The sequence below is a fragment of the Ylistrum balloti genome, unplaced genomic scaffold (genome assembly GCF_031769215.1).
Source record: "Ylistrum balloti isolate Yb309-2 unplaced genomic scaffold, AGI_CSIRO_Ybal_v1 Utg371448, whole genome shotgun sequence".
Lineage (NCBI taxonomy): Eukaryota > Metazoa > Mollusca > Bivalvia > Pectinida > Pectinidae > Ylistrum > Ylistrum balloti.
In genome coordinates this window covers 14801-27053 of record NW_026782759.1, presented here as the reverse complement: position 1 = coordinate 27053, position 12253 = coordinate 14801, and the positions used below count along the sequence as shown (strand labels likewise).

The following is a 12253-nucleotide window of genomic DNA, read 5'->3' as shown; positions in this document are numbered from 1 at the left end:
TTAAAATAAAATTCCAATGCCATACAGATACTTTTTAGTATCGACAAAGGTGTGTAAATCAACAGAGGGGAAGATACTAACGAAAAAATATCTACACAGATACCTTTGAAAAAGTACAAGGAGAATAAGACCAGTCTTTTTCAGAGAGTAAGTGTCTTCTGCTTCATCGCCGAAACTAGCCTTGTAAAAGTTTAGTCAATTCATTTCATGTAAGTACTGTCAGATTTTGAGGTGAAAACAAGATCAACGTCAATTACCAATGCCACCCAGCAAACATATCATTTTGCATAAGTTGGTCACTTATCTTGCAAACAAATGACCTTTACAACAATAGTACAATTTTGAGGATTTTTAACGTTTTATTACAGTGTATTGTCCTGACTACTATTAAGAATATCATTTTTTTAACTGCAATTTCTCTTTAATCGTTAAATGCTGCTGATGTTAGTAGCAAAGTGAGTGGTTTTACTCTAGGGAATATCTTATTTTAATTCCTTATAGAGCTTTTGTTTGTTTCCATCTCCGCGAATCACCTTAAACAAAATAAATATATTGTTTTTAGTGCAAACTTCGTACCAATATTATTCTATAATACAAAGGGATTATTTGAAAATACAAAAAAAATAGTTAACTTTTTTATATATTTATTTAATTGTGTCATATATTCTTTATGGAGACTGTACTCCAGTACAACAAAATTGGTTTATTTCAATATATTGAACATGCTTCCTCTTTGTCACATTTATACCAAATAAGTCTATATTACATTCACATGATAGCAAATTGACAAAGAAATGTTATTTTGTTCTACAATTGTTTTTTTCTTTTTCTTTGCTCTAGTATACAAATCCAAAGTTAACAGAGTAAATATATCCGAACCCTTTTACACGTTATGGACAACTATTTTCGGTAGTACGAGTTTATGCATCAAGTAAGCAGGTTTGGGAAATCCGATAGTCTCTAAAAAACAAAGTCATTTTAGAGTTCAAAACTGCTTCTGTTCATCTTAATTATCCATGATTAAATTTAATCCTCTTAAACACGAAATATACGAACTTTGGACGAATTGTCGATTAGTATTGATCTAGAAAAACAGTCAATGAATGGATCTTTAATACACAAGTATCGTCCCGGAACTACGTCATCACACCGGAAGTGTGGTTGGCCGACTCCACAAAGAATGGCTTCTACTTCGTCCCCCAGTTTATCCTGAAACAATACATGTTATCATTAAATACCTCCTATTTCATTCATATTGATAAGAAATATATTCAAATTTCAAGAATTAAAAAGTATCGCGAAGAAATTGATCTAACGTGTGGCAATATTTAATATAAGTTTTAAATTTTTTAGTTGTTATCAAAAATATACCCAATTTCAGCGTACGTGGTTTATTAAGTTTATGGTTTGTTACAAAAATATATCTATGAATAAGTCAATCGATTACCTGCAAGTGTATGCTCTTTGTCAAAACGTCGTACATACATATATAACCAACAAATATTAAGGATTCAACTGTCGGTCGTCTTCCGAATATCCCGCTAGGAATTTCCCAGATAAAATCTAAAACAGTACATCTTGCAAACGTCCTCTGGCTCAGACATTTTGCCTGTTGAAATTCTGCACGTCTGTTTATTCTGGAGGCGAATGCTTCCTCTCGGCGGAATCCATCTGTTGTTATGATTTCGTAATCTTCCTCTTCTGGGGTAGTGCAGTGCAATTTATGTTCATCCTGGTTCAAACGCAAACACGTTTTTGAACAGTAAGTCACTTTATTACATCGGCTGCATCGCTGAACAGAGAGGGTTGATACTCCACACGTCAGACACTTTAGATACGGCGTTTTTCCATTGACACGACTCTGTTCTTTGGAGCTGTTTGGAAAAACTGATTGGATTTTTCTTCTTTTTCCTGATCGTGGATACGCCTGATGTTCAGCCTCATAGCAGTTGGTGTTCTCTCCCTGCTTTTGATTCTGTATCTCTTTACATTGTTTTTTATGCTTGCCTTTCCAATCTCGTCTCTGACATATGACAGAGCAGTAATAAACCCGTTTACACGCCGAACAACGTAACTGATCCCTACCTTCGAGGCCACAGTATCCACAGATATAACCCATTTTAGATTTAACTTTCGAAAATAACACAACTGGACCAAATCTTTATAAATCTGAAAAAAAACCCAAAAGACTGTTTAAATATGTCCCGATACATAATTTCTGCTAATCTAAGTGACAGTATTATTTGATGCCTCTGCGACAATACATTTATATTGTCTAATAATTAATGTCACAAATTAGTGTTTCGGTTTCTAGTAATGCTGACGGACCAATACCGATAATTGTAGTCTACATCTAATTAGCAATTTACTATACCTACTTGTGTTCAAAATAACAAATACACTCGTATACTCCCTGTAAGCGAGATACACATTATGAAATAGTGGTAACAATCTAATTTGTCTTTTTCTTATATTAAATTTGCTATAAGTTAAAACCAGGCTAACCCAGTGTCACGATGTTTCTGACGTCAAACGATCAAACTTGATAAAAAAAATTATTTTAATTAGTTAACCTAAATATTTCGTTTACAGCTTATTTATTCTTATATGTGATTACAATATCGTTCCTAAAAAAAGCGAGTCGCATTCTAAAGTTCTCAGACAGCTGTTGGCCTATCTATAAGACATGTATATGATACGTTCACTGTACACTATCGCTGATAGTGACGTCAGTATGTATGTATGTGTGTACATTCATATGCACTAAACCTTGTCAGGGTTAACGAACCTAACAACATGTGGTACCGCATATTTTCTCTTTCAAACTTCTGAAATATTGGAGAGGCTGCCAAATGTATCAATTGCACTGGCTGACAATTAATTTCCTTTTAACAAGCTGTTATAATGAAAGAAGTGGTACATATGTGGTATTCAATTGTTGTGCGTTATTCGTAATCAACAATATACAGTAAAAAAATTCTATCACAGTGACATAAGAGGCTAGATATAGGTGGCATACTTCTAGATATCTCGTTTGTCTAGTTTTGGTTTCGCTTTTGGTTTTTCAGATCGTATGCATGTTTCTTACACTTGATAAAACCTGTACTTGTTTATACATTTTTTTTTGCTTTTATTGTTTATTAATATAAAATTGTGTCGTTTTCGCAATCTGTGATTTGCTTAACATTACTCTACGCAATTTTTACAACTCTCTCACTTGTGTCTTCTGCGATCTCATGTTGTATGTGTAGTGCTATGATTAGTTGGTATTAATAGTGTACTGGAATATAGAAGAGTTTATTATCATTTCTAGAAGTTCTTCGTAATATATGTTCAACATTAAGATAGAATTTCAAAATGTGAATTCTTCCTGTCTTTTATCTGTGTATTGATTCAAGGCATGTCGATATGTGTAGTATGTTCAGAAAACAAATAAGAAAATCACACCATACATTATTTGAATTTCGAGTTACGGTGATATTGGTCAGAGTATAATGTAAATGTTAGATTGTGACATAAGGATCGACACAAAGGTTTTTGAAGCAGGCCTATATATAGTGTATATGTCATGTGTATGACTTCTGAAGTATCTATCTAATAGACAAAATTACCTCACCTTATTACAAGAAACACATTTTAGAGGAGACATTATCGGTTTCATAAACAAAATACGTTCACAACCTCGTTACAGTTGACTTGATACACGTATTATCAACGTTGCCAATATTTAGAAATGTTTTGTATGAACAAATTTCACTTCTGTCAACAATATACCAAATTAAAAATGAACTTTCTAATTCATGATAGATTAAACTTACATTAAGCGACACTGTTGAACCGGGTCAAGATCAAGTTTATCCTAAAGCCATTCACGCCACGTCTAGATCCAGTGTGATACTGCACCGAAATTGCAGTTTTATGTTGACATACATCGTATATGACCATTGCACTATTTTTGGAAACAAGTTTTCAAGGATATTCCGAAATTACGTGCTTTATCTCTACTTCCCGTAAACAAACTGAGATGGCTTATCTTATCCTGAGTGACTGTGTAAAATGTATTTATAAAGATATACATATTTAATGTCCCTGATAACGAAGCGATTGTTTGATGTCATAATCAATCGGAGTTTTCAGACAGGTAAACATTTTATCTTTACATACCGAGAATTATATTTCAGAAACTCTCACACTACTTACTTTCAGTTTCGCTTTTGATTTTCACGTGTAATCTCTTCCTCAATAGATATATACAACCAATTGTTTTCATCCCAGTTATCTAACACCACATCTAAAATATACTTAAATCTTGGTTACATCTTAATATGATAATATAAACTCCGGAAATTGAATTTATAATAGGTAGAATCTGAAGAACTCCGATTAGTTTTTGACCGGCGACCGTGAACATCTGCTCCTGATGAGAACTTCTGAGACAGGCTGAAAACGGTGGTATAAAATTCGGAACATTCCCGAGCATTCCCCAGCGTATTCTATAAAGCAAAGTGAAAATATAATGAGATTGCAATCGGAAGGATGATGGAATTTCCGACAATATCACCGTTGAGTAAGGTGATAAGGCTATTGGCAGAAGCATATCAATTCCCTCTCTGGCTGACGTTACCTAGAAGATCATCAAAATCGCTAATGAACACCAATTCGTAAACCATGGCCATACACATTTAGGAATCAAAGACTCGACATGCTTATTTACTTACAAAGCACACAACTTGATCACCTTTTCCTTAACTGTTGGTGAACATGAATAGTTTGAGGTACTTTTTGTTAATTTTCCATTTCTAGATAGTAATATTCCTGTTTCCCTAACATATAGTTTACGCCCTATAGTGGATTCAATGGTCAAGGGTTTGTTCCGTATATCACGATTTTACGAAAGCTGTCGACAGCGGAAATATATGTAAAACAGAGGCAAATTAAAGGGAGGTTTAACGGTCGCCACCATGATCTCGGAGGTTTTACGGTCGCCATCATGATCTCTGGAAGGTTTGGCTGTCGCCAACATGATCTCAGGGAGGTTTTACTGTCGCCATCATGATCTATGGGAGGTTTTACTGTCGCCACCATGATCTCAGGGAGGTTTGACTGTCGCCATCATGATCTCTGGGAGGCTTTACTGTCGCCACCATGATCTCAGCGAGGTTTGACTGTCGCCATCGTGATCTCAGGGATGTTTTACGGTCGCCATCATGATCTCACAGAGGTTTTACGGTCGCCATCATGATCTCAAGGAGGTTTTACGGTCGTCGTCATAATCCCAGAGATTTTACGGTCGTCATCATGATCTCAGGGAGGTTTTACGGTCGTCTTCATTATCTCAGGGAGGTTTTACGGTCGCCATCATGATCGCGGGAGATATCAAATGTTATCGTAAGCTCATTTCAGATTGTCGAGATTTGCATAGCGAATGTTGTCTTTATAATATTTTATAGGTTCGAATATATTTTTATGCTCCTCGAAGGTAAAGCATATAGTCGCCGCTTTGTCCGTCCGTCCGTCCGTCCGTCCTTCATAATTTTGTCCGGAGCATCACACAAAAAATATAGAAGGTATCAACATGAAACTTTATGGGTAGATAAATCTCGATAACGAAAAGTGCGTGTTACAAGAACAATCACTCTCTTTTGCATAATTCAGGAGTTATTGTCCTATGGTTTTATTTTTCTAATTAAATTTTGTCAAAATTAGGCATTTTGGAATTAGCGTTCGGATTCCATATATCAATTCTATGGATTCTCTTTTTCCTTTTCTTGTTTACAATGTTTTACTGTGATAGACTTTTTTTAAATAAGTAACAGAGCACCAACTAAATACTATAAATAGGCGAATATAGAAATCGGATTGGGGATTGTTCGGAGTCTTCGAAATATTATTGGAGAAATCGATCATTACAGTATGAAGAATATATACAAAATCTATTGGATAGAAGAACGATATTAAGGTATTGATAGACAAAGGCTATTTCTCAAAACATTTCATGTTTTATTTCATGACTGCAAAATAAATCTTCTCAAACTGAGAACGCCCGAACAGTAGAAGGGTCATCCACACGAATCCCTACTGATTGGTCTAGGAACCGATGGATGTATGGATCTTGTATACAGAGAAACCGTCCTGGAGTTACGTCTTCCCATCGAAAATAGGGTCGAGGATCATCGCCCTGGAGGTAAAATCCTACATATACTTCTTCGCCGTCTTTATCCTAAAATAGAATATAATTTAGCAGTATGTAGTTATGGGATATGAAGCAAAATTCGTAATAAAAATCCACTTATATAATTTTAACCATTTCAGCGAGTGTAAGATTACATGACATTTTTGCCAGTCAAAGATATAAGAAAACTTGCATCGTTAGTATTTTTATTGATAATTATTTAATATTTTGATTTTTGACCAATCAGAACTTCACTTTCTATTCACTGTATTTTAAATTCGACGAGTATTTGTTTGGAGGTACCTGTACACCGGCCACCATCTTTAATTTCATCTTGGATGTCTATGGAACATCACATTATTCCTTCTATGCCTCCGCTAAGATTCGAACCCAGAACCCCTGGCTAACTAGTCTGACGCTCAACTGATCGAGCTAAAGAGAAGTTCCGATCGGTATATTGCGGCTAGTATTCACAACGGTTACCTACATCCCTTCCAGGAAACAACTCGTCCTCGAGTTTCCAGGGGTTACAGCGATGCTGGTGGGGCATAGCTAAGAACTTCCCAGTGTCCCTACATAGCCGCCAATGTAACAGTGGCATTTATTTATTTCAATGCCTTCGCTAGGATTCGAGCTCGGGACACCTGGTTTGCTAATCTGACGCTCAACCAATTAAACTAAAGAGAAGTTATCTCAAGCTAAGTAGTAAATTGTCTTAGGGTTATAATCTAAATCTTAGGGGTATAACCTACATCTAAAAGTTCATGGGAACTTCACATTTCAGAAGTCTCTAATATTTCATTCTGGAATGGTTCATTAAAATCCACTACGTTACAACACGTGACTTATTTAAAAACATTAATGTATGTTAAATTATATTGAGATATAAATGAAGATTCACATCAGTACTCATCATAACATAGATTTTACCATTCGTAAAAAAAACTTACCTGTAGAAATATACAGTGCCTTAATACATATTGATGATACCGTGAAATAAACCCCACGGCAACCCTATTTGTACCACGTGGTCTCATTCCGAAAAGTTCGTGTGGGATTTCTCGGACAAAGTCCAATATAGTACAGTGAGGAAAAAGTTTCCATGTCAGACTTTTGACCTTGTCGAATGCTTCTGGTGCTGCATAAGATCGCTGATTTAGGTCCGGTGATCTTGGTATCGGACGATCAAAAGTAAAAGAACCACTGCGCATGCCCGACGACCTTGACGAAGAGGACGCGTGCTCCTCTTCACGACGATAGCCGTCTGTATTTATAGTATCGTGGACTTCCTGTTTGGGGCCTTTACATTGTAGTCTGTGTAATTTCCAGTCCTGCTTCTGGCACTCTTTTGAACAATAATCTGCCATCTTGCAACGAGTACATGTTTTAACAGTAGGGCTTGCTTTGCCACATACCATACATTTTCTATAGTGTGAACTATCCAGGTTTTCATCATTAAATGAAAGGATACTGCTTGATAGAAAGTCAGAAGCAACATGGCGTCCAGGTCTTCCATCCTGTTTGGTTAATTCAATGTACTTGTCATGTGTAATCCCATGTATCGGTTCCGATGGGTACACCACATTTCCGACACCACTTTCACTTTTGGGAATAAAGGGGAAGTCTTCTGGTGTTTCGGCTGTTCCGGTTTGTTTACGATTTTGAATATCTTTACACTTGACCTTATGAGAACCTCGCCAGTCGTCCCTCTGACACACGGTCGAACAGTAGTACACTTGCTGGCATCCCGAACACCGCCGCAGGCTTAGAGGTTTCTTACCGCAAAATCCGCACTTGTTTTCCATCTTTTACAACCTGAAAAACCAAACAGCATGAATATTTTGAACTTCCTTCACTATGTTCTTAAAATGAGATGCAACAGGCAAAATCTCTTAAAAAAAAACACAAACAAAAACAAAAAACAAAAACACACACACATTTCTATTATAACCGAAGGAGAGGACATAGTCTCAATGTACTGGTTTGTGAATACAGGTACAATTAATAAATAGCAGGAGTCATGTGGCGTTGATGATAATTGACTTCAGTATTCGTATTTTCGTCTGCATTATTGTGGTTTAGTGTCCGTGCAGTTCTACTGTACAAATTGCTCTTCTGGTTCAAAATGTTTCTATAATCAAAACATTCAATTCTAAACTAACATATATTCTACAAAAATACTTAGCTGAACGAAAAATATTCTTTAATGAATAAAAATAAATATTTAGTCACTTGATCACCTTCAAGAGAAGGTTTAGCGAGACTATCTCTCCATTGTATTACTGTCTCTGATTTAAGGGCTGTTCAACGTACCATTTCCTAGTCATTGAACAACTACGTGCGGGACATGAGAGCTGCGCTCTAATCAAAATTATATATATCATATATATATATATTGGCAATTCTCAGATTATAATAAAATCCTACATATTCATGTTGATTAATGAAGACGTTATCCTATAATTTAGATCGAGTTAAAGACATATTTTCGTTTTTTCCCACAGAACAATGCAGTGACTAAAATTCTGGATTTTTAATGTTTATGCCAGGATCAGGAGAGTCGGGACGAAAACTCAACACGTTAATGTTATAGTAGAAAGACAACATGTCAGATAATTCAAATATAGTGCAAATCAAGACTAGAGGCACTGCAAAGGATAATGAACGAATGACGTACACATATAATTCTTTTACCGTAACTGTTTAGAGTGAAATAAAACTCAATAAGTACAATATAATGAATATATCGTGCAACAATCATGGGAACGAGTGAAGTTTTATATTAAGAAATCAAAATACTGACACATATGTTTTCAATTTGTGTCCAATATCTTTTTTCCAAACCAATCTTTATTTATATAATACAGTATTTTTTTACGTTTTCTATAGTATTCATCCAAGTCACAGATGGTATAAGGGAGATAACTCTTAGATACTGACCCCATAATTTATGAAGTGCCATTCCCAGATTTAAAATGTAACACTGTAATCGCTACCATCTCAGTCCGTGCCGTTACATACACAGAGGTGAACCAGTAAACGCTATCTATCAATATTTAGCATATATTCACGACAGCCTGGCGGCATCCTTTATGATCACCCCAATACATGTACATTTAAAAACGTTTAGTAAAAGAAAATGGCGACATGCACGTCAAATCGCTACCGTATTGTTTTCAATACGTCGGAAACAGTTATAAACAGAACAACAGTCTGACTTACCTTTATTAGTATGTCTCAGTCAGTACATGTCATGTTCACACACGCAGACTGACCAGAAACAGCCTTGCCTTTCGGATTCCCAGAATTCTACGTATGATGTACTTTCGCTTTCGGAATATCATAACACATCAACGTTCTGACATAATGCACGTTCTAGCTATCAGAGGCGTTGTTACCTTCGGGACTAAATGATAACACATACCATTTTTTTCCTATTTTATCTTCCGATCTCAAAACAATTTTTTTTCTAACCAAACTTTTAGTCACGTGGACCAAGGAGTCTACATTGATCGTGTATATTTATCCTATTGTTTTTTCTATTTTCTCTTCTTCATCGTCTCGCTTGGAACAATAGGCGAAAAAAAAAATACCCAAGTCATTTTCTGTCTTTTTATTTATTGAAGAACATATATATGAGTGAGTTTATGTGATTTAATCACGTGCTCAGTAATCTTTATTTTGTTCTAAATTTATACCAAATATTTATATATAAATATCTGCTCAAAGTTTATTTTAAGTAAAACGTGTAAATATGACCATTTGTCGTTGCGTCATATTTAACCACATGTAACTTAAACAAATATCCTGTATACTTCTGGAGAAGGGTGCAGATATATTCAGTTTTACACTGATCTATCTAGGCTGATATTGTATGTACCTATAAATACTTAGTGGTATATAAGTTGTGTGGATAACATATTTATTTGTATGTGGATATAAACAATGTGGACATGTATGCGTGGAAGTGTCCACATTGTCTCAACATGTCTGTGTGGTAGTGTCCACAATGTCTCAACCTGTCTGTGTGGTAGTGTCCACATTGTCTCAGGAAGTGTCCACATTGTCTCAACATGTCTGTGTGGTAATGTCCACATTGTCTCAACATGTCTGTGTGGTTATGTCCACATTGTCTCAACATGTCTTTGTGGTAGTGTCCACATTGTCTCAACATGTCTTTGTAGTAGTGTCCACAATGTCTCAACCTGTCTGTGTGGTAGTGTCCACATTGTCTCAGGAAGTGTCCACATTGTCTCAACATGTCTTTGTAGTAGTGTCCACATTGTCTCAACCTGTCTGTGTGGTAGTGTCCACATTGTCTCAGAAAGTGAACCACATTGTCTCAACATGTCTGTGTGGTAGTGTCCACATTGTCTCAACATGTCTGTGTGGTAGTGTCCACATTGTCTCAACATGTCTGTGTGGTATTGTCTACATTGTCTCAACATGTCTGTGTGGTAGTGTCCACATTGTCTCAACATGTCTGTGTGGTAGTGTCCACATTGTCTCAACATGTCTGTGTGGTAGTGTCCACATTGTCTCAACATGTCTGTGTGGTAGTGTCCACATTGTCTCAACATGTCTGTGTGGTAGTGTCCACATTGTCTCAACATGTCTGTGTGGTAGTGTCCACATTGTCTCAACATGTCTGTGTGGTAGTGTCCACATTGTCTCAACATGTCTGTGTGGTAGTGTCCACATTGTCTCAACATGTCTGTGTGGTTATGTCCACATTGTCTCAGGAAGTGTCCACATTGTCTCAACATGTCTTTGTGGTAGTGTCCACATTGTCTCAACATGTCTTTGTAGTAGTGTCCACAATGTCTCAACCTGTCTGTGTGGTAGTGTCCACATTGTCTCAACATGTCTGTGTGGTAGTGTCTCAACATGTCTGTGTGGTAGTGTCCACATTGTCTCAACATGTCTGTGTGGTAGTGTCCACATTGTCTCAACATGTCTGTGTGGTAGTGTCCACATTGTCTCAACATGTCTGTGTGGTAGTGTCCACATTGTCTCAGGAAGTGTCCACATTGTCTCAACATGTCTGTGTGGTAGTGTCCACATTGTCTCAGGACATGTCTGTGTGTGTAGTGTCCACATTGTGTCCACATTGTCTCAACCACATGTCTGTGTGTGTGGTAGTGTCCACATTGTCTCAACATGTCTGTGTGGTAGTGTCCACATTGTCTCAACATGTCTGTGTGGTTCTGTCCACATTGTCTCAACATGTCTGTGTGGTAGTGTCCACATTGTCTCAACATGTCTGTGTGGTAGTGTCCACATTGTCTCAACATGTCTGTGTGGTTATGTCCACATTGTCTCAACATGTCTGTGTGGTAGTGTCCACATTGTCTCAACATGTCTGTGTGGTAGTGTCCACATTGTCTCAACATGTCTGTGTGGTTATGTCCACATTGTCTCAGAAAGTGTCCACATTGTCTCAACATGTCTGTGTGGTAGTGTCCACATTGTCTCAACATGTCTGTGTGGAAGTGTCCACATTGTCTCAACATGTCTGTGTGGTAGTGTCCACATTGTCTCAGGAAGTGTCCACATTGTCTCAACATGTCTGTGTGGTAGTGTCCACATTGTCTCAACATGTCTGTGTGGTAGTGTCCACATTGTCTCAACACATTGTCTCAACATGTCTGTGTGGTAGTGTCCACATTGTCTCAACATGTCTGTGTGGTGTGGTAGTGTCCACATTGTCTCAACATGTCTGTGTGGTAGTGTCCACATTGTCCACATTGTCTCAACATGTCTGTGTGGTAGTGTCCACATTGTCTCAACATGTCTGTGTGGTAGTGTCCACATTGTCTCAACATGTCTGTGTGGTAATGTCCACATTGTCTCAACATGTCTGTGTGTCCACATTAGTGTCCACATTGTCTCAACATGTCTGTGTGGTAGTGTCCACATTGTCTCAACATGTCTGTGTGGTAGTGTCCACATTGTCTCAACATGTCTGTGTGTGTGGTAGTGTCCACATTGTCTCAACATGTCTGTGTGTGTAGTGTCCACATTGTCCACATTGTCTCAACATGTCTGTGTGTTCGTGTCCACATTGTCTCAACATGTCTG

The 12253-nt window shown here is 37.1% G+C and overlaps 1 protein-coding gene across 1 annotated transcript; it reads right to left on the bottom strand.

Moving 5' to 3' along the window:
* Positions 1-5979: 5979 nt before the first annotated feature.
* On the bottom strand, positions 5980-9469 carry LOC132562576 (uncharacterized). The gene is made up of 3 exons (XM_060227324.1): positions 9395-9469; positions 7123-7987; positions 5980-6220 (listed from the first exon to the last, which is right to left on the bottom strand). The coding sequence occupies exons 2-3, from the start codon at positions 7975-7977 to the stop codon at positions 6029-6031; spliced, it is 1047 nt and encodes a 348-aa protein (XP_060083307.1). The 5' UTR covers positions 7978-7987; positions 9395-9469; the 3' UTR covers positions 5980-6028.
* Positions 9470-12253: the final 2784 nt, after the last annotated feature.